Below are 25,615 nucleotides of genomic sequence, written 5' to 3'. Positions count from 1 at the left end.
GAACAATGTCACTGTCAAGCTGAGGGGGTGGAATAACAGCTCATGGAAGTGGAAGTTACATTCAGATTATGGCCCTGGCGGGCCAGGGCCATAAGGTGCCTACTGGAGACATTTATTTTCCTTTCAGAAAACCAGTACTGTGTTAGAGATACAGTATTCATCTTTGTTGCTGTATTTTACTGTAACATTTTATCAACACTGAAGGGATTCTGGAGTATAACATCAGCTTAAGGAAACCTCTTTCAGTGTTCAGCTAGGTGGCTGTTAGAATGGGCAGCGGCTGCTGGGCTTGCTAGAGGCTGCTTGCTCACAGAAACAAGCAACACATCTATGAGTACAGCTGACAGTTCCAGATTTTATTAGTGTTTTAATTACACAACTATAGTAGCCACTCAAACCACCAAAGGGCGGGGGGGAGCCACAAGAAAACCCTTCCCTAGCCATACAAATTAACATAAGTACATCCTTTAAACAGAAAGAAAGAAATGAATATCATAATGTACACAGACATTCACTTGGTTCACAATTCGAGAGAGACATCCATGTTACAGGAGTCAAACTCAACTCTGTCCTATTTACAAGTACCTGTGGCCTAAAAATACTTGACTGCAGAAAGAGGGATGTTGGATATAGCTGAAACATCTTTGCAAGGGCCAGCTTTGCATCACTGCCTGCTCTTCAAGGCCTCCACCAACCTAGGAAAAAGGTTAAGTCGGTTTACTAAAATGTCAGTTCAAGGACATTGAAATACTCTGAGGAGAAAGCTGCTCGCTCTTCTAACATGGACAGTTTGTCTTTTCTGTCCAACTTTCTACAGACCCAATCTTCAAGTAAAAAATAGTACAAGGTATTTTTCTAATGAAGCTAGCAAAATTAGACTGTTACTCACCATTCCATTGCTTCATCAAGCCCCGTGCCTTTAGTTGCAGAGGTTTTGAATATCTGCCACTTTCGGTCCTTTAAAGCCGGTAAGCCAAGTGCGTTTGCCATTTCTGTGGGAGTCATGGCCTGTTCCATGTCCTGCTTATTTGCAAACACCACCAAAATGGCTTTCTTCAGCTCTTCTTCCTAAAAAAAGGGGGAATTATTCAAGTTTTTACAGAGACTTTTACTGAATTAATATAAGTTGGAAAAAAAAAAAAACCACAAACACATAAAATGAGAAGAAACTTCAGCAGCTCTCATCATAATGATTTTCAGCTTGCTGATTTTTGTTCTTTATCATCTGTCACTGAAGAATTTTTCTATTTACTTTCAATTCTGGCATGATACCACATCAGAGAAATTTCCAAACAGGGCTGGTTATGCCTGTTACATTATGAAACAAGCTGCTAGTTGGATTTAACAAGGCATAGCAAAGAGCTTGCAGGAATCTGGGGGTAAAATAAAAAACAAACAAACCCCAAAGTTTTGCTCAGCTTGTCTTCTTACTCATATTACCCTGTTCTACATAGGTTCTTCAGCTTCAAAACATAGTAGGCTACTAATTAGCTTAGTGTTAATTCTTCAGGGCCTGATTTTGCCACTGCTGCCATACTGAGCAGCTGTCCTTGCAAACAGATAAATTTTCATATGACCAAAAGGCTACATGTAACTAACCTACTGCCCAGGCACCGCTGCATGAAACTGCAAAGCATCTGCAGCGTATTTAGTGCTTTTCAGTCAGAAGCGTTGCACGGCCCTGTTCCGAGGGCTGAAGTGTCACAAGTGAAGTTGAGCTTCACTTGATTCACTGAATCAAATTTCACATTTGCTCCCCCCAAAAAATATTTTAATTTCTCAATTTCTGTTCTATTAAGATGATTGTCATCCTTGTTTTCTTACCTCTAACATAGCAACAAGCTCTGATTTTGAAGTGCCAATTCTGTCTCGATCACAGCTGTCCACTACATAAATAACTGCATCTGTATTTGAATAGTAACACCGCCAATATGGCCTGCAGAAGAAAGATAAGTTCCAGTCATATCATTGGCACTTTTAACAGTGCTTTTTAGCCAGATAATGGAAACCAGATTACCCAGAGGAAGTAAAAACCATCTCTGGGGTGAAAGGCCGCAGGAAGCAAGTAGAAGATCTCTTCCAAGAGGCTACAAAAAGGCACAAACAGTACAAGTACTCTCAAGTGCAGAAAAAAACCACACACGAGAAAAAACCCAAACCAAAAAGAAGGCAGCTTGAAAACAGGGGAAGGACAGAAGTGCTGGGGACAGGTTTACTTGGGCATCAGCCTGCAGGACACCAGGTCCGTAACTGAGGGAACAGGGAAACAGAGGAAGTTTAAATAAACAAGCTTCTGCCATAAGATAATCATTGTGGTCACCAAAGGAGGATAAACAGAGAACCCTTAAATGACAAATTCATGCAGGCAAGTCATTAACAAGGATCAAAACAAACCACCTTTTTCAAAATTACCTTACTGAAACTGAAAAGGGAAGGAACCTGCACCTTACTTATGAACTAACTGTGCTGCACCTTACTACCTAGCATTCAAAAAGGAATCACGAAAAGAGCATACATGGGTACTGAAGAGATCACTGCAGTTATGCACATAATGACTCATTATGAAATTTGTAAAGCTCGCTAAAAAAATTGTCTATATCTAAATTCAACTTCCTAGCTTTGCACTCTTAAACCCAAAATCATATTTAAATGTTCTTCCATCACTCACTCCCTTTTCTCAGAATGCTACACCATTGCCTACTACACAAGCAGTCTTTTTTCAAAGCAAAAAATTGTGTACAAGTGTAAACATTCACTTGTTTCTTTCTAATCTGGCCTCCAAAACAGGCTTTACTAACTGAAGTCTGTCAGATGAAAGTGCTCTCCTGACAATGGGCTGGTTTTAATACTCGAGCAATTTTCAGAAGTCCCAGCTATGAGAATTCCAAGAACTTAGCACTTTTTAAGAGAAATTTAACTGTACCTTTTGATTTTAAGAGATCTATTACCTTATGCTTGTCTGGCCTCCCAAGTCCCAAACTTGAAATTTCAGATTCTTGTATGTCACTGTCTCAACGTTGAAGCCAATGGCTGAAACAAAGTCAAGCAACTTCACTGTTGATCATTTTTCTTTACTTTTCTGGAGAACATTACAGCACTTTTAGTTAAAATTTTCAGGCCTGACAATTCTCAGTACCTACATAACGAAGTTCATACCCTTTGCGAAGTTACACCAACAAACATTTATGGCTCAAAATAATGCAGTAATGTTTTTCTGGAGAACAAAACACATTGTAAACATTTTGTAGGGAGTTGTAACAAATGCTATGGTGGTTAAAAATGAACAGAAGTGTGCCTGAAATCACCAAAACTGACAGAGCAAGAGTTAAAGGAATGGCCTGTTCTGATAACCGAGTATACAAACTGACAGCAATAAAACACTAAGGAATATGTCCTTCGTGCCAACACCAGACCTGTGCGCTCACAAGACCACAGCAGAAGACTCGGCGCTGTGGTATCGGAAGATGGCAATAAGGTTACAGCGTTATCACATGTGTCATTCCTTCTCCTGCCAGCCCAAAGAAGCACAACACAGGGAAGCAAACGATGGACACAGACTGCCTAAAATTCATGGGGGCTGAAATAAGCAAAGCCCTAAGGCAAAAAGGATTACGGCGCAGCAAACTGCTGCCTTATAAAAGGTAGTAAAGACCTGACCAAAATCAGCTTGTTGTGGCCAGCTAGGAGGAACCCAAGAGACGTGACAGGGACTCAAAAGCCAAGCATCCCTTCTCCTTCACGTTACATGGAGCGATCCTCCCGAGGATCCTGAGCCAGGGCACTTTGGCACACACAGCCGGGTGTCTGGAACAGGTGGGTATGGCTGCACAAATGCTAAGGCAATTGGTGAAATCAGTCACGTTTTTTAAAATAAGCATCCTCTCCTTCCATGAGATCTCACAATGATTTTTGTCTCGCTTCCTACATAATGTAAAGTTAAACCATCTGATTTCTTCTTCTCTGTCTTAAACAGAAGTGTTTATACAACAAACTGAAGACCCTTGTCAAAAAAAAAAAGTTAAATAGGTGTGATTTACTGACAGCAAGGTGAAATTTTTTCTGTACAATAATAATGACTTCTGGAATTTGTATTTGGAGACAAAAGACTTATATAGTCAACAGTTGCCACTTACTGAACATTTACCTATCAGGAAAAGCCTGCCAAATCATGGTAACAATCTTAAGGTCAACTACTTTTCGCATTCAGCAGTGGAGCATAAAATATTCCTTTATGTAGCACTTCTGTAGCATGTTGCAAGCCTGTTACGCAAAAAAGTTCTTAAATACAACAGTGCAAGGCTCCCACAACGTAAGGTGTTTTTGTTTATGAAAGAAACACACAGCAAGGTCAGGTGGCAAAGCTTATGTGTTAGAGCTACAGGCAAAGTGACTGTTTTCACTAAGGAAGCAATCACTTACTCGGAATGGTGGTAACAACTTCTCCGACTTGTAACCTGTAGAGAATGGTTGTTTTTCCTGCTCCGTCCAGCCCCAGGATGAGAATCCTCATCTCTCGAGTTCCAAACAAACTGGAAAAGATGGTGGAGAAAAAGCCCCCTGGAAAAACCAGAACAGAAAGATGTTTCAATGTCAGCTAGCAATACGGAGGATAGGGAAAGGCAGACAGATCAACCTCGTTTCTTACTGAGCAACAATATATTTCTTCTCTCCAGTGAAAATAGACATGTTCAGGTTGTCGCCCAGATACCTGTGAGCTGAACCACGTTATATTGTCCTGGTTTTACGCTGCTATGGTAGCTCAATCCAGCAAAATCACGTTGCAGCAGCATCAAGCTTCCTCATTGTGGTTAGGATGTTTCTTCCTTTTCTCTCATTTGCCAAAATCTGAGCCAACTTCTTTTTTGTTTCTACGGGACTCTATCTTTTTCAGTGCAAGAGACTAAAGAAGGACATGCTGCGGCCTGAAAGAATTCCTTCTGATGTTTATGGTCTCCCACGGGACCATCCACTTTTTTCTTAAAATGAAGTATAAATTAGTAGGTATGTGTTAAAACACAGTCCATTACAAACTAAGAACCTGCACTAAATTAAATACTTTAACGCTACAGAGAAGCCTAGGAGCTGATTTTAAATGCCTTCCCCCCCTTTTTTTCCAAAACTGGCTTGCCCCAACATCTCATTTATTCTTTAAATACTTGTAAGACTACTTGTGGCCAGACTAATATCTGATTTATGCCTGTTAGATGTTTAAGTGTAGAAAGAATACTAATGTTCTAAGCCAGTAACAATGACATTTTTTCCAGTTATCTTCCATAACAAATATATCTAATGCTAAATAATAATTTTGTAAATCCACCTAAACCCTGTAAAAAGTAATGAAACACCAAAAAAAGCTAGAATCGCATTTGATAACTACATCAGAGAAGAGACAAAGTAGGGAAGATCTGCAGCCAAAATCTTATTGGAAGAGGTTAAATTGTAAAGATAAAAATTATTCCCTGTGTTTGCCTTTCTAGGCGTCTGTGATGCCTTCCAGGGAAAGGAGGGAGCAAGGAGCTTTACTTCTTCCGAGCCCATCCCACCCCAGAAGCCAAGCACACTGCAGACCCGGAAGACAAAGAGCAGGTACAGGGCACCATCTGTTGCCAGTTTGCATAGCGCTGCTCAAGGTGCTGTTTCCTGTGAGGCAGGCAAATAACCATAACAGAACCGAGCTGTAAAAGGTATTTAAATAGAAGCATTTCAAGAAGGCGGCTACTATGGGATCCATGAAGGATGGTAACTCTTTCCTCTCAATCAGTAACTCTGCTTACTGCCAGACACCTCTCATTCCCTCTTCTTATATTCTAGTATGCTTTTCCCACTAAAACATTGCTCAGACACCACCTGCAACCGGACAGATTCACGTTAATCCCTACATTCAGGGCCTCTCGCTACTCCCTCTACTTTATTATTCCACAAAAACTCTTTTCATCATCAATTCCTTGTTACCAACCCGCTATGCACCTGAACCAGAATTTAGTTCAGGCAAGGCTCAGCCGTACCACAGCCTGACGACCTCTGCCTCAGGCCAGGCTCTCGCGGTGCTGCCCGCACGGTCCCGCACAATCCCGCACGGCGGGAACCGCCACCGTGAGCCGCTTCGGCCTCACCAGCGCCCGAAACCCCAACGCCGCCAGGGACCGGGGCCGGGGCCGGGCCTGCTCCGCGCCGCCAGCGCAGGCTGAGGGCAGGCGGGCAGCAACCGCTCCCGCCGCCGGGAGGAGACCGCGCCAGGAGCCGCCGGGGCCCCCCGCCCCGCCGCCGGGACCGGGACCGGGACCGGGGCCGGGGCCGCCGCCCGCTCCTCACCCATGTCGAGCCGCTACGCCGCGGGCTCCCCGCTCCGGTCCGGTCCGCCCTGCTCTGCCCCGCTCCCGTCCGGGTCGTTCCGGTAGCCCCGCCGCCGCCGAGGCGCCGCCGCCCGCAAGCTCCACGTCGAACGCCGCGGCGAGTAAACGAGGCGCTCCCTCCCCCGCCTCGCCGTTTCGACACGAAGCCGGGACAGCACCCGCCCGCCCTCGGTGAGGAAGGGAAGGGCTGATCGCAGGGCTTTCCTTACTCCCCCCCCCCCCCCCCCCGGCGGGGATGCACCCGGAGGGAAAGGAGAAAGGGAGGAAAGATTTAAAAAATAAAAAAATGCGACCCGGAACGAAAGCGTGACGAATCTGCGACGGCGGAAGCGAGGGGCTGAGGGGAGGGGCGGTGCTGGGCTCCGCGCGTGCCTGGGGCACCCCCTGCTTCCCGCTGCCTCCGCGTGCGCCGGCCCCGGGGCGGGGCTTGTTGACGCCGAGCCTCGCCTCGCCCAGCGGTTTGTACACAGGCGCGTTCGGGAACGCGTGCAACTGAGGCGGCGGCGGGGGGGGAGGGGAAAGGGCGCGATGTCCCCGCGCCCTCACCAGCCCGCGGCTGCCTGGAGCACTGAACCCCTCTGAGCCAGCAGAAATCCGGAGTTACGTTCTTGTATTTAATGAGGAACTCTGTACGTTATTCCCTGCTTTTCACTGAGGTGGCGGGGAAACAAGAACACCCCGGTTGAGAATGAGCAGGCAAAGTCCGACTGTGTGAGCAATTAATACCCAGCTGTAACAGCTCATAACCCTCATCTGATAGCAAGGCTGTAGAATCATCCCTGAATAAAAGGATGATGTAGTTTATGTAATTAGCTTGTGTGGATGAATAAGTATAAAATCCTAAAAATCTGTGACATACTAAGTAACAGAAGCTCAGGGGAGACAGAATTTACGAGGCATACATGGAGAACTGGACTTTAAGACCAGACACTGTAATAAGAGAAATCCAAGAGATCGCCTACCAATAATCAGTAGTTAGACTTATTTAAAAAAAAATAGAGACAAGGAGCTAGGAATATCTCATATGAAAACAATCTAACAGAACCAACGTACCGCTAAGCATGTTGGCTTCCTCTTCATGCATTTTATTGTCCTTATACTCCTGTTCCAGTGAGAACAGCACAAAACTTTACTCGCCCAAGCCCTAAGAACCAAACCCAAGGCAGTCACCTTCATGACTTTCCCCATGTGTTTTTCTGTCTTTCAACACACGTAGGCAAAGGGGAAACAGCTTGTACTTCTGTCAGCTGAAAAATGGCAGGGCAAGGGGGAGCAGAAACAAGCGGTTCACAGTGCAAAAATGATCACCTTTCACACAGAAGCCACACTGAGGAGTGATTACACTGGCTGTGAGTGCTGGGACTGCAAGTGCAAGGTCCTGCACCTGGGGAGGAACAACGCCATGCACCAGCACAGGCTGGGGCTGAGCTACTGGGAAGTGGCTCTGTTGAGAAGGACTGGGAGTGCTGGTGGACAGCAAGTTGACCATGAGCCAGCACTGTGCCCTTGTGGCCAAGAAGGCCAACAGTATCCTGGGGTGCATTAAAAGGAGTGTGGCCAGCAGATTGAGGGAGGTTATCCTCCCCCTCTACTCTGCCCTGGTGAGACCACATCGGGAGTGCTGTGTCCAGTTTTGGGCCCCCCAGGTTAAGAAGGATACAGAACTGCTTGATCAAGTCCAGCAGAGAGCTACCACGATGATCAGGGGACTGGAGCATCTCCCTTATGAGGAAAGGCTGAGGACCTGGGTTTGTTTAGCCTGGAGAAGATGGAAGGGGGATTTCATAAATACCTATAAATATCTAAAGGGTGAGTGTCAGGACAAGGGCCAATGGGCACATGTTGGAACACAGGAAGTTCCACCTCAATATGAAAAAAACTTCTTTCCTGTGAGGGTGACAGAGCAGTGGAACAGGCTGCCCATGGAGGTTGTGGAGTCTCCTTCCCTGGAGACATTCAAAACCCACCTGGACACGTTCCTGTGCCCCCTGCTCTAGGTGTGCCTGCTCAAGCAGGGGGGGTTGGACAAGATGATCTCCAGAGGTCCCTTCCAACCCCTACCATTCTGTTACTCTGTGACTCGAAATCCCTGTTTTCATTAAATCTGTGTGTGAAGCAAGAACAGCATAAACAGACACAGACGTTTTAGTTTCCTCTGAAAGCATCCATAAATGTAAAATCACAACTGCAGAACTTCTTTTGTTTCCTTTATGTCCTTGTCCAAGTTTCAGCTGGGATAAAGTTCATTTTCTTCCTGGTAGCTGGTCTAGTGCTGTGGTTTGGATTTAGGGTGAGAATAATGTTGATAGCAACAACAACACACTGATGTGTTAAAGTAATACTTATGCTAGGCAAGGACTTTTCAGCTTCCTGTGCCCTGCCAGCAAGGAGGCTGGAGGTGCACAAGAAGCCGTGAGGGGGCACAGCCAGGACAGCTGACTTCAACTGGCCAAAGGGATATTCCATACCATATACATCATGCTCAGGACATAGATCTAAGGGGAGTTGGCTGGGGAGCAGCAATTGCTGTTTGGGGAGGGGCTGGGCATCTGCCGGCAGGTGGTGAATTGTATCATGCATGACTTGCTTTGTATATTATTATTATTACTCCTACTATTTTACTTTAAGTCAACTATTAAGCTTTTCTTACCTCAACCCAGGAGTTTTCTCACTTCTACTCTTCGATTCTCCCCCCATGTCACTGGGTGGAGGAGGGCGAGTGAGTGGCTGTGTGGGGCTTAGTTGCTGGCTGGGGTTAAACCACAACAGTCCTCCATTAGAATCTTGCTTGAAATTTTACATTAATCATAACTCAGTTAAAAAGAATCCTTTATTTCTCCTGTCAAGTTAGGAGCGGTAGGAAAGAATACACAAAACTGATCCATAGGGATAAGAAAAAAAAAGTAACAAAATATTTTTGACATTATTTAGAAAATGTATGATCTAGAAAATCTGATGATCCAGAAGGCCTGCCCGCCCTAGTACATTGCTTCAAGGGACAAGCAACATGTGTCACAGTCCTTTAGGTCCTTGATATCCTTAGGAGGCCACGGATGCGTCTAACAAGAGCTTGAATGAAGGTGTATCGTGACCGAACCTTAGAATATAACCCTTCAATATCCAGAAGTTTCTTCTGCAGAGATTCACCAAAGCTGTTTGTAGCTTCAATCTGAAGCTGAGGAACAGAGAATTGTTGCAGTCATCAATACAAAATCTTCTCTTTCTGGAATGTCAGCTTATCCATCATCAACTACCTGTCAACCCTTTCTCTATGATTTATTCTCTAAACCACTTTCAAAATTATGTTTTTTCTGACTCCCCTAATAAGGACTACCTGCATTCTTCCCTTATGTTTTTCTCTTTAACTTTTATAATGGGTAGCCTTTCTACAGAGGTTTTTGGGTGACTCAGACGATTTACAGATTATCCAAATATTACTACCTTACAACCTCTCCAAGTTTTGGGAATTAAGTTCCTGTTATAGGAATTAAACAGTCTTATACAATTCAGCTTCTTCAGTTATAGCCACACCAACACTTATTCCAATTAAAGTTTTTCTAGTCCTTTAAGGACTGTTTAGGAGTTAGAGTCCATGTGCATAGACAATATTTTATCATTAACACATAAGTAAACAATCCCTGAAAAAAAAAATTACATTCCAAGTATTTTAGCAAGATGTTACTCTATATCTTACTTTTGAACAAATGAAATAAGAGACAGATGCCTCATCACAAAAAACAGAAGCGTTCTTATCATTCTAGATATATTATAAAGGTACTTGAGACTGCACAGGTTTTTGAGCACATTTTTTCTGCACAAACAGCAGTAGAAATGTCAGTAGGATTTATTAATAAATTTTTTTCTGCCACCTCTGCATCAAATTCACACGAACTATTAAATCACTGTGTAAGCAGAAATTACTTCTTTGCTAGCATTCACGTTTTCTTTCATCTCCTCAGTTCTGTTACCCTTTTTGATCAGATTTCTCTAGAGCCTAGCCACAGCTGACCTGTAGTAAACAGTCATAGGATCACAGAAAATTGGGAATCCTGCCCTCATATTGCGAGTCTTTCAAGGATAACCGATGTTTTCAGAAAGCTATTATTAAAAAATACATAGAATTTGACTGGTTTACAAGAGGAAAAAGAATGATTGATTTCTTTTTTTAAGTCTATCTCATTTTTCATTTACCTTTTTATATCAATCGAGACTTGAAAATATGTAAGCAGCAGCACAACTGCTACCTGCTTCGTAATACTTTCCACAAAAATTTTGCAACATTTCATTAATCCTAAATTAAGTTATATCCTGTTGGTGTTACCACAGGTCGTTCAGAGGTGGGAGAACTACAGTCAGACTGCTCTCAATAGCTGTATGGTAACCAAGTGCATCCTGTACTTCTCAGTAGACTGTTACATCTCACCTGTTCTATATCATGCTGGCTCACTCGATTCAGTCCGCTACTGAAATCCAGGCTAGGCTCTGAACCAAAGGAATCTAGTGGAAGAAAACAAGATGTTAGAATTATGTCGGCTGTCCCATGCTATCTTCTCCACATCAAGTTACAGAATCAGTTTAAAACGCAGTGTTCCAAATGGGTCAGTAACCTTGTGCATTAGAAATGACACTTCTTTTTTTTTAACTTAAATTATTTAAAGAAAATATGTTAAGTAAGAGCCATAAATAATTTTGATCACACAACACGGCAATTTAAGCAAAAAGCTCCTCCCCAGATCACTTCTCCTTTTCTGACTCATTCCATTCCTAATTTTTTTTTTTTAAACCAAAATGCAACAAACTTTAAATCTTCTGGTGAATTGATGGTGCCTACAATTCTAAAAATACTTTTTAAACCACCAATATTAATTTTAGTTCTTAATTTCACCTTAGATTGCTATATTGAAATATTTTCCTGTAAATTGTTTTGAATCACTGATCTATTGATATTATTTGAACATCACTCAGTTTGAACAACAGAATTAAAAAACATAGTTAATATTACTTTCCTTTGGAGGCGACGTGTAATAGACAAAACCCAAAAGCCTATGACTCAACAATATTTGTATTGGCAATTCTCCTGCGGAAAATCCAAAGGTATGCCAAATCCAAACAAAATCTCTTTGGTTAAATACAAATGGCACAACATTAATAGTAGCAAGTCAGTTTTGAAGTTAACCATCAGAAATTACTCAAAGGCACTTTGATGTTTCAGAAATTTTACCTTGCAGCCTTCCTTTTTTAAACAACATCCTGGAGGACAGCAGTGGGTCTTGGGAGTCAGTGGGCGTGCAATGCAGTAGATAGTGTTCCAGATGACGCCAAAGAATGAAGAGACATGTTTCTATAATATCTGTAGACACATCAGAGTGAAGGAGTCCAGTTTTGTTGTCTTTAGGTTGTACATTTACTATCTGAGCATATTTACGCACTTTGAAGCGGCTGAAGATGTTAGCTCAACCATCTGTCACCCCCTCCAGCAGAAGCTTCTCACCCTCACTGCTACAGCCTGGTAACCGATCGCCAGCGCCCTCGTTACCTGCTTCAGTGCAGTGCTAGCTAGGTTACTTCCATGACTGCTACTCACCCTGCAGAGGCTTTAAACCAACACTGCACCAGAGCAGACTTGAGCACTCATGCGATTTGTAACAATAGCTCAGTGGCAGAGACAGTGAATTAAAGCTGAGGTGATGTTACTGCCATCCCCAGCTTTAAGTTACAACAGGTAAGTCTGCAAGAGCACCTCTTTCCCAAAGAAGGTTTCAGAGGAAAATTCTGATCTGCTGCAGACAATTAGTTTGTGCGTGACTAGTTATTTTCCAGAGTTACTGGTGTTTATGAGATTAGGTTTATGCAAGGTTGACGATAAGACTGGAAACTCCAGTTACTCTGACAGGCACCTCAAAGTTCTTTTTCAAAATATTTCTTCCACCACACTTGTACCTGTGTGAATGTTTAGTGGGTCTGGATACTGAATTGAAGAGCTGGGCTGTAATAACCCCTCCATTATAATGTTGCAGGAAGTCCTAGCAGGGGCTCCATGGTGGGAATTACTAACGTTAAAATATTTACATTCTGAAAATAGGAGAACAATACCCTCCCTCCTAACTTAATTTTCAGTATTTCAAATTTGCCTTTTGCAAAAAGTGTTGTTCGAAGTAGTCAGAAATCTAGGTAAAAAGAACCTGTTCCTATTTCTCTGCTTTGCTGGAGCACCACCTTGAGGGTCATTTCAATTTTAGAAGGATACAAGAACAGAGAGAAAGCAGCTTGGCTCGGTTGTTTATCAGCTTCACCAGGCGTCGCCTTGCCAAAACGTATTTTTGGGAAGTGGAGATTTTGTCAACCCCAGCTGGCATAACTGACTGACACAGCTGTGATAAGAAGAGGAAAAACAAGACGATAGCAGCAAATCACAGAGCAACAAAAGAAATAAGCAAATAAAATTACTCGTCAGTATCTAGAACTTCCTTGTCTGCTACTATTTCTTCAAAACAGTGCTATTTCGAATTTGCATAACCTTGCTGACTAAAAAATGGAGAAATTATATTTATCCCCAAGCAACTGTAATGAAAATCACAACTTTTACAAAGTTAAGCCCAATATTTTCCCCAAAGTTTTAGGTCACTCATTCTACGGACCCCTTCATCAACAGCAGAAAGAAATATGCCAAGATCTGGAACTTTTTACTTAATATTTATTTTACTTTTTACTTAAGATGCTTTGGAGTCTCTGTTACAGCTATGTCTAAGTCACAAACAATACAGAGACTACTGAGTCAGAAGAACTATTACCTCTTTTATTTCATCTGGTGGGAGTTGCTCCACGTTTTGCAATTTGTTAACACTCTGACGATGGCTATCATAGTAACTGAAGAAATCACTAGTGCTCTGTTTCAGCAGGTAGACGATAATGCCTAAGCCAGGCAAGTGCCAGTATGGGACCACTGGTGCTTGTGTATCTAGAAAAGATGATGAACAAGTTATAATAAATTAAAAAAAATTTAAAAAGAACAAGAAATCAGTAAGGTATGCTCTCTGTCAATAAAGTAGTGAAAGACATGAAAGCACTGGCAAATTTGTATTTTATACTTCTACGTTAGAAGTAATACAAGTGAAAGTCTAGGCAAAAAGTTCTGCGGCTGCAGGACTAGAAGGCAGTCAGCATAATACACTACTGGGTGTAACATGTGAAATATAATAGACCAGAAGACTTACTATTTAAATATTTTAATGACTCAGCTGCATAATAGCACACTGTAAACTCTTGCCATGTGGCGGTAATGAAGAGTTCCAGTCAGCAACAAACAAGTCTTACATGTCATAAATGAGGTCCTAGTTTCACATAATGTAATCCAGCACAGGTGCTGGAAAAAAAAAAACACCTCACCTTCCCCTGTCTTGTGCTATTTATTTACATAGGGTTTTTTTTTAACCGATATATGTGTTTCTGCAGCTGGACGGAAAGTGAATTAAAAAGGATTTTTTTCGTCACGTTTGGTTTAACTTGGATTAGTTTCCTGATTTGGCTTAGTGCAAGGCTGCGCAAGCACGTGGTCCAGAAGAATATGGGCAGCTACAGTACTGGCATAAAGTGACTTAAAGTGTATGTGAAACTACCACCTCTGGTTCGTTATTTTCTGCTAGCCCAAATTTCACACCATTCAGTCTCAAAATAGCAAGCCAAAAATCTCACCCTGACGAGGCCCATCTCGGTTGGTTGATTCTGACAGGCTAGGAGTAAACAGACAAACAGCATGCTGAAAACTGGGGGCACTTTGCAACATAAGTGACTCACAGTATTCCATCACGTTTGCACAGATCTGCCAAAAAAAAAAAAAAAGACAGCATGTCAGTTACAGTGTCTGCAGGCTTTGGAGCATTAAATTTTAAATGGATAAATATCAACAAAAAACATATTTTGCTCCTTATCTTCTCACCAGACTATGATGATTCTTTTTTTCTGATCAGTTACAGACTTGAAATAGAAGGGAGGCTGGGACCTGCAACCTTCCCTCTTTCCCAAACCTGTTTGTAAACATTTCTGGTCAATTTTAAGTCCCCCTTGGCTCTAATTTAGCATTAGCCATTGCCCTCTATACCCAGCCTTCATTTTGAAAATTTCTTATCAATTTAAGGCTTTGAAGTTCACAGAGGTTGTACCCAAAACAATAATGGCTGCTAATGGAAATCTAAGTAACCAAATTTTTCAACATTTACTTTAAATAGAAATAAAGTGTGGGATCCTACACCAAACTAAGAGCAGCGTAGAGCGTTACCTCTGTCATATGAAAGTATGACAACCAAACAAATCTGCACAGCAGGTAAAAAGTCACAATTAGAGCCTGAAGGTTCTAGCAGCTTCCTGTGTCCTTACCTGTTGCATGGCCAACTCAATTTCATCCCGCTTGTTCACTCTGTCTCCCTCTGTGTTATCATCTTGCAGTTTAAACTGACGTAGTCTGTCTGAACCACCAAACCGACTCAGAAGTCCCAAGCACTGGCGCTGCCATAAGGAGTGAACGTTTTAATTAGTATCTCGACAAGTGAGGTGCACGATTCTCTTCACTTAAGTGATATATACACCTTAGAACACAACAACAAGACAGCAACGCAGAATAACATTTTTAGCACTTCGTAAACAAAATTTAAATTTTTAAAACACAATTTTTTTACCTCACCTTTAATCAATTTAAAGGTTAGTGGCTCCCTAAAATGGTTCCTTGAGAAATGAATGCAATTCAAAAGTGTACAAGTTTGTCTTATGTGTCTTCCAGACTATTATACTGACTAGCATCAATGACAGTTTAGGTTTACCCATTCCCGCTTAAAACACCTTTACCTATATTGGCAAACTAATGAAATCTGGATATGAAGATAAGCAGCTCCATAAAAGTAGAGTGCAAAACCCAATTCAACAGTTTCATAAAAAGAAGTAACAATCAATAAGTTTTTAGTTTACATGTGGCTGTTAAGATCACTGAAGTGTCTCAGACTGTAAGTCAGTTTTGTGTGGAACAGCCAAAAAAAAAAAAAAATATTTTTTGATAATTACTTTTGGGGAAGGGTAAACCACTCAAGTCCTTTTATTACTTGATGAAAGTTAACAGGATAAACTAGAGAGAAAAGTTACAATAACAGATGACTGATTCCACAATTTTGCTCAGAACAGCTGTTTTCAAAATAACTAATTAAAACTCTGTGTAACAAAAAAAATATATCTTTCTGCCTTCCTATGGGATTTCTTGCTGACACGATGCAGTAGAATATCAAGTACCCCAGCATTACAGCAGTCATTTACAGCTTGCTACTTTGCTTTGGGCTGGTCAGCCTAATAGTTACTATCAAAGCATCCAGAGGACACATCCTTCTCTTGCAGCCAGAAGTATTTGATAGGGCAGCCCTTTTCTACAGGTGGTTTTCAATGAAATATTTCTTTACAGAAGCCCTGGCTCACATGAACCACAAAGCTTCAAAAACATGGCTGGATGCTGAGCTGTAAAGAGGTCTGTAATGATAGCTTTTGAGCAAGGCTTTCATTCTGGTTTCCAAATCAGGGTTACTTTTAAAGGGGCAGGAAAGAAATAAAACACTAGCATGTTTGATACTTCAAATGGTTGAGCTGGAAACATGCTTGTGGCAGAAGTGGTAACAGTATTTCTGCGTTACTTCACAGGCTTTCCTGTTGACCTCGAATTCTTCTCCTCCACATAAGGTGAATCCTAAACCAGCGGGGAAAACAAAGTGCCTGATGCAACTCTCATGGTGCCGAATGTTATCTTTTCTACCTGGTTGGGGAGGGGGGGAAAACCAACCCAAAACACCAAACCACCAAAAACACACACCACACAAAGCACTTCCACTCCTCAGAAAAAACCAAAACCAAAAAAACCCCACACCAAACCACAGCATAGTCTTCTTAATGGCAGAAAACATCCCTTTCATTAACTCCTACTAGTCAGAGTACAAAACCAGGAAGAAACTCATCTACATACAGAATTCTGAAAGGACAAATGTCAAAATATACAACTTTATTACCTGAAATCGGCCTATATGTCCTTGTAACTCCATTTGCGTCCCTTCATTAACATCAACATCCAGCTCACTTAGCACTCCTGATAAAAGATACAGCTATTAAATTGGTTGTTGGTTTTGTTTGTTTGTTTTTGTTTTCTTTCCCCCAAATAAGCATGAGAGCATGTAGTTTACTGTTCTGCTAAGTAATTAAAGGGGAGTAGTGGAGGAAGGGAGGTTAGGATGAAAATTGCAGCTGTTGTGCAAAGCTCAGTGTACTGTAAGCAAAGAAACCTTTGGGCTCAACCTACAGTTCTGCACTCCTTTCTCTTGTAGTCAGACGTCTCTCCTGAACACAGAAAGCCATTAAATCAAAATAGAGGAGTTATTCTGCAATGGTAAGCAAGCCTTCTAACATGCAGAAGAAATCACTATATCCATCACAATAATTATTAGTCCTCTGTGAAGAGAAGTCACCCAAGAAAAATGTCAGTATGCTAATCCACGGTGCTTCTCCCTGGAAGCTTTCTTTTTTAAATAAATGAAAACGGAGAAGACATTAACAAAGAAATGAGTATGCAAACAATCTTCTGTCTTCATTTCCTCAGCCACAGAATTTACTGAATGAAAATTCTTTTTGAAGGTGCCACATGCGCTTTGAACACTACTATTTGCAAATGATCTCAAAGACAAGAAGTACTTACTGTCAGGCAGCATAATGAAAAGAAAATGGGAAGACAAATGCATATTGATAAGGGCACTATGTCCACTGCAAATCCACCATACTTAGTTCAATAACAATTATCTAACGTTTATTTTTTCCCAGAGCTCTACATATCAAGAAAATTCTGTATTGTAGCAGATACTCCCCTATATGTCTTACTATTTCTTTATAGAAAACAAAGCCTGAGTTTCATGCAGATGGGGCTAAGAGACTTCAAAACTGTGGTTCCTACCAGGCAAAGCTGCCTTGCTGATTATTCCTGTCAGGGAGGCCAGCTCCTGGAGAGATCCAACACTAACATCTTGACACCTCAGGATTGCCTGGATAGTATCTGAATGGGAAATTAGAAACTGCAAAACCTGTACCACAAGAAGAAAAGGGAAAATATGAATGATTCAAAATTTAAAAGCCATTTAAAAAAAAAAGTTTACTTTCAGAGCAAACACACACATAATTTCTTTGAATGAGCAATAGCAGTGATCTTGTGTCATCTTTTGGAACTTACCTGTCCTGCTGCTTGCAGGTGTTGTGCCATGCTGGATGTGAGGATGACCTGGCACAGTTGAAGAGCTGGAAGAAGAATCTGGCGATAACGTTCCACTGGAGCAGGAATGAAGACCGGGGAATCTCTCATTCCATACATTCTTAAGAGGTTTAAAAACAAAAAAGAAAAAAAATAAGATAAACAGTGCAAGAAAAGTGAAGCCCTCTAGCGAGCCAGAGCCTCAGCCTGCAGTCACCCTCAAGAACCTACAAACATTCATATTTCAATAATAGGTCTGTACTTGAACTGAGTTTATATCGGAAAAGCAACAAATTTATGATATACAGCTGCTGCAATTTACCTAGAAAGCCACTGCCAGACATTTTCTCTAAGCAGAGAAAATTACTTCTTTGTACTATACTACATTAAGTCAGAGTACTTTGTTGTAGAACTATGACATCTGTTTTCTTATGTATAAAACTAAACATTCTCAAATGTTTTAGGAAGAGGTGTGTTTAATTCTAAAGCAACTGATAAATACAGTCCTCTGCAAATGTCCTGTGGGGTCATACAATCTTACACATCTCACTGGCACTTTTAAACAGAGTACTTGTCTAAGTCTTAAATTCTTCCCCAAATGTTTGAAATCCCAGTGTGTCACTAAGAACTGTAAATTTAAAGCAAGGACCAAGGTTTGGAATCAGCCAAGGTGATTTCCCCTAAATATGCAATCTCATTCTCTGAGATCTTCTCTCGGACATCTCACAATTACTAACAACACAACAACACATCAAGAAGTTTGTCAAGCAATATATAACTGAATTTTTTTTTTTTAAACAAATAATAAAATATTTCTGAAATAACATTTATTTCACTGCTCTCTCATTAGTGCTTTACAGGGGAGGACAAACTGCACTTTTTTTCCCCCAACTGCAAAGCCCCAACATAAGTTTACAGTGTAATGTTTGAAAGACAGCCTACAGTCTAAATAATAATAATAATAATAAAATTCCTATCTACAGTATCAAACAAATAAGATTTTACATAGTCTAAGTAACTGGGCATGCAAGTACAACTTCACACCCACCTATCGTGAATTTTTCTCTCAATAAAAGGTAGTTTTAAACTGAACTGATAGGTTAAAGAAACACACGCACACACAAAAACAATATACCCACAAATACCTACTCAAGAGACTTGTGGCTATAAAAAGACATCCTATGCTTGCAAGACCATATTACAGTTTCAAAACCAGCCAGGGAACCAACACTTACCCTTGATGGTCTGTTTCGGGTCGCATGTCATACACTTGACACTGTGCCAGCCTCACAATCACTCCAGAACGCAACAGCTCTAAGGCCCCTTGCTGACTTTTAGCTACTCTAGTGAGGAATGCCTAGACAAGAGTAGAAAAGGGTAAGTATTAGAAATGTACAATGAGCCTTATTATAACTATTTTCTCTCCTGATTTGAACGTAGTTTCAAATACTGTTATTTCCGTAAAAATTCTCCGAGTGCAACCAATGTGAAGTACAAACAACTTTTACTTAAAAAAACAAAACCCACACAACAAAAACAAAACAAAAAACCCCCACTGTACCACAACATCATTTCTGAAGTACTATTACCATTTTGGACTCATAGGTGTACAGCGCTTTAAGTAAAGGGGGCTGAGGTGTGAGCAAGCTCTGAAGAGTCAGATCATCGTCTGCTAGGCTATCCACAAGCACCTTCAGGTAGCCACTATTGGAGAGATACAACAGCCACTGCTGCTGCTTGTCTACTGAAACAATACGATCAAGCAAGGCCAATGCCAGCATCTGTGATGGGGAAAGAAAAAGGGGGGGGGGAATTCAAAACAGAATTACATCTATGAGATTTCGAACAAATACCTAGAAATATGAAATGCTAGTTCCTTCTAATAGTGTCTTAAAAGCAGAATGCTTTTCTGCACTACAGTCACAATCCGAATGGAGGAAATGTTATAAGATTTCTTGACAGTTTAGTATAGTATGAGTCAATTACCTTTTCTCTATTATTCTTTAACAAAATATTACAGATATTATTGAACAATAACTACGCCAAAATGTTTTAATGAAGTATTCCTACTAGCGCTATTGCTATTTAAAACTAGTTTGCATTCTGACTAGATTCCTGTCCACTGAAGTTAATATCAGAAAATATTTTTTCCTGAAGTCACCAAACCTTCCCAAAGTGGGAAAATAAACTGGTACATCCATGATTTAAATACAATAACGAATAAATGCCATAGCAGTTCATACCTACAATCCTTTCCAGCACTGCTTGCTACCCTTATTTTTAAGCAATAGGACACACAGCTTTTTTGAGAAAAAAATTAATATGTATGTATGCCTTTACTTTCAATGGCTTGAAGGATGAGTGGGAGGACAGAAACATTAAAGAGATTAAGTACCTATAAAAAAATGTTCTAGTTCTACCCCATGAAATTTCCCTTTTCTGCACAATAGTAAAATGTTCTTTAAATCAAACTGAACAGCGACTGCAAAGGAATAGATTTATTTACCCGGCCTATCTCATGACCATCACAAGCATCACGACAGACCACCTCCATGAGAGCTGCCCCATAACTCTCAATAATTGCCATGTTTTCCCGTTGCAATTTACTAAACACATCTTCAGGAGCTGTCAGACGTTCCCACATTGTTTTTTTAGCTGTAAAAAGCAAGTAAAACAAAAATTGAAAAATGCAAAGAGGGGCAGCTTAGCATTAGCTTAGCTACAGTACAGCTGAGGCTACATCCTTCAGGGCATTCTCTACCCTGCAACAGAAATGACCCAAGCAATGGACAGGGTTTTTGACTGAAGTACAAAAGTTTTCCTGCTAATTCATTCTCTCCTGAATATCATACACAGGCCAGCCAGCACAAAAGATGTGTGTGCCTGTATACATACACCACTCTTGCAAATACATACTCTACGTTACATGTATTGAATCAGAATAATTTTAAGCAGACAAACAGGCCTAAGAACTTTCACTGGGACCAAAACATTTGGTTTTGCAGGGAAGTAAACAAGGTGAGTTAAGTGGGAAAGGGCTGAACCCAAAGCCAGCCATAAACTACACAGGGTTCATAACAAGTTCAAAGGTATTTTTACTACTGTAGCTCAAAATGCTGATCAAGTAATAGCAGTAAGATTCTGCATGTACAGGTACTAGCCCCAAGTTTGTTTTTCAATCCTTGTCCAAACTCTAAGATGATATCATGATTAGAAACACTGACAAATCAAGTATTTAATCCATTAACGGAGAGAATGTTATATTTGCCATAGGCTGTCTTGGTTAAGCAGCAACTCTGGCTCACTTATTTTTCGTGGGGTAGGGGTGATGCTTTTCTGTTTGTTTGTTTTCCCCCTAGGGGTGTTCAGCTAAAGGAACAGAAATAATATTAAATAATCTTTGGGTTTGTTTGTTTTTTGGTTTTTTTTTAAATAGGATCACTGTGGTATGAGTGTACATACAGATACGGAGGCAATACATTTCTACAGCTGTAACTGTTCTCAAGCCAAAGCACTGGAGATTACTCGGACCTACAATTTTGTAGCTATGATACATAGCTTTAAACGGACACAAATGAAATATCTTATTTAGTGCTGGAGGTCAGAAATTGTCCTCATCCAGAACAATACATTTTGAATGCACATGTAGCTATACAGGTCAGAATAGAGGAAGATTTGCATGATTTAGCATATGCAACTAATTTCAGAAACTCTTGGGGTAAGATGGTTTCTATCTACACAATCTATCTATTTCCAGAAGACAACTCAGCATGAAGAAACTGTACTGTTCAGAGTTAAATAACAATTTTTTTTTCTCTTTTCCATAATACAGTTGAACCATACCCGCTTCTAAAGTGTCTGGTTCATCTGGTCTCTGGGCAATCTGCAAATAATAAAGCAGCGATCCATAAAGGTGCGTTCTTACTCTCTGGAAGCCACCACCTGTTCACAAGAAACACTCATAATTAAAACCAAGTATATGTAAATTCTGTAACACCACCTTCCACTGGCACTTAATTTAACTCTCCTATGGCAATGCTGGCAGAAATAAAAAAAAACAGATTTCTTAAGTCAGAGTTCTACTGTTCACATAAAAGTGTATTCCTACTTCTTTTGAGCAGCATAAACTTGCTGAATTTACTCACAAATATTTACACATCTCTCTTCTGCTTGTTCAGATTAATAATAGTTTACTAATTTTTTTCTTGTTAGTAACATCACTTAGATCTATATTAATCATGTAAGAGCCACCTAATTGACTGTAATAAAAATCCTCACTGCAGTAACAGGAAGCAGCTCAGTCCATCCTTCTACTCTTGGCAGTTGGAATTCCCACACATGCACCACAAAGGTCAACACACCTGTTTTCAAAATGAAATCCAGCAGCTTTTTTAAGATGATGTGGAGGGAGGAGTCCCCAATGGAAGCAAAACCCATGGATATGCTCTCAGAGCCAGGTGATGAGGTGAAAGAACCATCCAGCATCAAGACATATTGGGACTGTCCCGCCACAGGGAGTGCAAGTGGCTGTTTCTGCTCAGTTTTCACAGACTGGCTTAGGTGGGCAGTCAGGGTGAACACAGCCCCTGCCACCACCGGCATCAACTCCTGAGCTGCATCATCATCTAGGATCTTAATACAGAAGAAAAAGAAAAAAAAAAGAGAAAAAAGAAAAAGTGAAGTAGAAAAGTGTTTGATTTCATGAGCTACTAAAGCTATTAATTTAGCCTCCCACAGCTATTTCATTTACACATGCATAAGGACTTCATTAACCTGGTACTATTTAAAACAAATCAAAATCAGGAGTGTCAGAAACTTGTTCAGAAAGATGAGTTGAACACATTTTAATTGAGAAGACCATTAGACTTTTTTTTATATTTACACAAATCACAGGAAGGATCATAATTAAATATGGATGTGGAAAAGGGAAGGAACATGCTGACATCTGAGTTGCTTTATTAGTAAAATTTCTAAACCTAAGCTAGGGAAAGAACAACTGACACCTCTTCGCTTTACAGCTATTTAAGAAAACTATTTCCATTAAAAACGTGAAGATACCATTTAGAAAACTCAAACAGGAGCGCATCAAAGAAGTGAGCAACAAAGGAGCATTAAGACAACATGGAGAAACACTAACAAGAAGTTGGCATTTACTAATTTAGTTCACTTTGTCATTGAAAAGGTAAGCCTGGTATCTTTTTCACTGACACTCAAGGAGCTTTCCTTTTAAGCAATACAGTTGTTCAGTATAAGAGATGAATTATTTTCAAAAGAAAATAACGATAACTGTTTTCTCAGATTAACAAAATCTTCACTAAAAATTAAGTATTACAGAAAATTAGCCTGAAATTTCTGCTCTGTAAAGATTTTAGGAAAGAAAGAAATTCCTTCGACTAGCAAAGGCTTCCCTTATTTCCCCTTTTTTTTTTTCATTTTGTTCACATAAAAAACAAAACCAGCACTCCACTAAGAATAGTTTTTAGGTAACTCCTACAGAAAAAATATTGGAAACAACAACAAAGGTCCAAAATGTTACTTTTTGCTTGAAAAAGAAATAGAATTTTCATGTATTTCTCAAAACACAACTTGTCTAATCAGGAGAACTACAAACAGCATAACTCTCACAATAAAGAACAGGAAAAAAAAAAGCCCCAGCAACCTAAACAATACAAGGATCCTTCACTAAATTTTGTCTTTGAGAATGGCTGGGTCAGTAGTAACTGCCTACTCTGTCTCAAAAATCACTACTATAATTCAGCAGTAAACCACCTAGACTTTAAATATTTTAAGACAACCAAACTCTCTCATTTCCAAAAGCCCTTCTAGTTGTAAAATCTTTACTACTTCTACTCCGAAGCTTCATTCAACTCTTTCATTTTTCAAAAGAAGTCGCAGTAGGATTTGCAGTGAGCCACCTAAATGCAGTAAATCAGCAACTGCGGTACTGTTTGTCTTCATCCCTTCCACAAGTTTTCCCATGTTCCTCATCAAAATGGGGTGTTTCCTTTTTTACACACCCCTTCCAGACTACCATCATACTGGATTGTATTGAAATGTCTTTGAAATTTATCAATACATCGTTCACAGTTCAATAGTAGCTATGCAAGAACACAGTACATCCCCTCTGTCCACAGTACATTCAACTTCAGCAGAATAGCAATCCAAAAACCAAAAAGAATACTAAAAGCAGACAAAATTTTGGGGGATTACAATCAAGAATGCTACTTGAAGAGTAGTTTCTCTTTCATGTAAAAAGATATAGCGATAAAGGTCAAGGAGAGGGCTGATTTCCAGTATAGCATTACCTTGTCATGCACATCCTGCAACAGATCACGGATAATCAGTTGTCTGTCCTCAGCCTGTATGAGATCCTGGGGGCAAGCAGTGAGTATAATTTCCACTAGTTGTCTCCATGACTCTAAAGCATGCCTCTTAGCATGCAGGCATTGCAGCAGCTTGTTCCGCTCCACGACATACTGCAGGATAGTGTTGATCTCCTGAACACCCGCGACAAAGAAATTGAGTTATAATATGCTAAAAGAAGTTAATGGCAAAGACAGATTTCAAGATGACAATTTTATGTATAAGTAACGGGGAGGGTGGGGGCGGCAGAGGGGAAAGTGAAGTCTTCAGCTTATCAGAAACAAGCTGCTATTAATCATTTTAACAAGATAGGCCAATCCATTTCTGAACTGCTTTTCACAAGGCCTTTCCATCATTAATGTCTCAAGCTTATAGTTAAAAATGCTTTAACCAGGGAAATTCTTTTCTAACATACACTTTAAAATCGAACCAAAAACAACTACGAAAAAGTCTTTTTGTGCATTTTCTTCCCATTTTAGTCTGAGTCATTCCTCCTTCATCCTTCAACTTTCAAATCCATTTAGCCAATTTCAACTCAATTTAAAAGATGGCAGGAACCTCAGAAAATAATTAAGCTCCAAGCTCACTGAAACTATAGCTGTGTAGAAGAAAGGAGAAATAAATTGGCATCCCCTGTGAGAGAAAGGCAAGATGAACTTGGCTGCTACACACTGTACTTGTCAACAGCCAATCCTGACATCATTTCTGTATCGTGGGGTGGGAGCTTCAATTGTTATCAGTAACGGGGAGGGAAAAGGTTCAAGAAAAAAGAAAACAGACTCCAGGTCCGTTGTTTGGAGAACAGTACATTAAGTAGTAGTTTATATTACTGAGTTTTAATGTCTTCTTTTTTCTTCAGGAATTACTAACTCAAAGTTACATCTAAAATCCACAAGCTTTCATAGTAAAGCTTGTATACTTGACAGTATATGCAATCCACCAAGAGCAGAGTTTACTTTTTCTATACTTACCTCCATAAGTAAAGGTCTCTGGCCTATTGCTGCCATTCCTTGAAGGGCATTGACTTCTGCAACTAGAACTCTGTGGAGGTACTGAAATGAAGAAGTTAAAAAAAGAAACTTCAGTGACAAGGAAGTATGTGTCCGTCCTAGAAGTATTTAGGAAATGGCTACCTAATCACAGGTACAACTGAAGGACTGAGAATCAAGTAAGTTTTACTCATTTTTTTAAGGTTTCTCCCTGTTGTGGTTCAGCCCCAGTAGGCAGCTATGGGGAGAGAATTGGAAGAGCAAAAGAAAAAAAAAAAAAAAAAAAAAGACTTGTGGGTTGAGATAGGAACAAAAACTTCTTCTGCTGTATTGCCCCACACAATGATGTCATCAATGTATTGTAGGTGTTCGGGAGCTCCACCTTGTTCCAAAGCATTATGGATCAGTCCATGGCAAATGGTAAGGCTGTGTTTCCACCCCTGGGGTAGTCAATTCCAGGTGTACTGGATGCCCTACAAGTAAAAACAAACTGTGGCCTGCACTCTGCTGCCAGAGGGATTGGGAAGAATGCATTAGCGATATCAGATGTGGCATACCACTTGTCTGTCTTTGACTCTAGTTCATATTGAAGTTCTACCATGTCTGGCACAGCAGCACTCAAAGGTGGAGTGACTTCTTTCACGCTACAATAG

General features: G+C 40.5%; 2 protein-coding genes across 2 annotated transcripts in view; both read right to left on the bottom strand.

The window, feature by feature from the left end:
- Window positions 1-335: 335 nt before the first annotated feature.
- Window positions 336-6,755, bottom strand: ARL1 (ARF like GTPase 1). Its single transcript, XM_075080048.1, has 6 exons — window positions 6,313-6,755; window positions 4,420-4,557; window positions 2,949-3,030; window positions 1,825-1,936; window positions 890-1,068; window positions 336-695 (listed from the first exon to the last, which is right to left on the bottom strand). The coding sequence occupies exons 1-6, from the start codon at window positions 6,314-6,316 to the stop codon at window positions 665-667; spliced, it is 546 nt and encodes a 181-aa protein (XP_074936149.1). The 5' UTR covers window positions 6,317-6,755; the 3' UTR covers window positions 336-664.
- A 2,410-nt stretch (window positions 6,756-9,165) lies between these two features.
- Window positions 9,166-25,615, bottom strand: part of NUP205 (nucleoporin 205) — a 56,168-nt gene continuing 39,718 nt past the window's right edge. The window contains exons 27-43 of the mRNA XM_075080022.1: window positions 24,945-25,025; window positions 23,916-24,107; window positions 21,972-22,242; window positions 21,454-21,552; window positions 20,117-20,265; window positions 19,200-19,391; window positions 18,846-18,967; window positions 17,593-17,731; window positions 17,320-17,446; window positions 16,388-16,464; window positions 14,727-14,855; window positions 14,046-14,172; window positions 13,145-13,311; window positions 12,601-12,724; window positions 11,575-11,703; window positions 10,777-10,850; window positions 9,166-9,528 (exon numbers count right to left, since the gene is read on the bottom strand). Coding sequence (XP_074936123.1) covers window positions 9,376-9,528; window positions 10,777-10,850; window positions 11,575-11,703; window positions 12,601-12,724; window positions 13,145-13,311; window positions 14,046-14,172; window positions 14,727-14,855; window positions 16,388-16,464; window positions 17,320-17,446; window positions 17,593-17,731; window positions 18,846-18,967; window positions 19,200-19,391; window positions 20,117-20,265; window positions 21,454-21,552; window positions 21,972-22,242; window positions 23,916-24,107; window positions 24,945-25,025 — 2,352 coding nt within the window. The 3' untranslated portion in view covers window positions 9,166-9,375. The remainder of the gene's footprint in view (window positions 9,529-10,776; window positions 10,851-11,574; window positions 11,704-12,600; window positions 12,725-13,144; window positions 13,312-14,045; window positions 14,173-14,726; window positions 14,856-16,387; window positions 16,465-17,319; window positions 17,447-17,592; window positions 17,732-18,845; window positions 18,968-19,199; window positions 19,392-20,116; window positions 20,266-21,453; window positions 21,553-21,971; window positions 22,243-23,915; window positions 24,108-24,944; window positions 25,026-25,615) is intronic.

The sequence above is a fragment of the Phalacrocorax aristotelis genome, chromosome 1, assembly GCF_949628215.1.
Source record: "Phalacrocorax aristotelis chromosome 1, bGulAri2.1, whole genome shotgun sequence".
In the NCBI taxonomy this organism is placed as follows: Eukaryota; Metazoa; Chordata; class Aves; order Suliformes; family Phalacrocoracidae; genus Phalacrocorax; species Phalacrocorax aristotelis.
This window is presented reverse-complemented; position numbering and strand designations above follow the sequence as displayed.

What these genes read in the sequence shown, in the direction of transcription:
- ARL1 (XM_075080048.1), bottom strand. An exon ending in GGAGGCCAGACAAGCATAAG is followed by an intron (nt 1,937 to 2,948) that starts GTAATAGATCTC and finishes TTTCTTCTGCAG; the next exon opens with GCCATATTGGCGGTGTTACT. An exon ending in AGCTTGTTGCTATGTTAGAG is followed by an intron (nt 1,069 to 1,824) that starts GTAAGAAAACAA and finishes CCCTTTTTTTAG; the next exon opens with GAAGAAGAGCTGAAGAAAGC.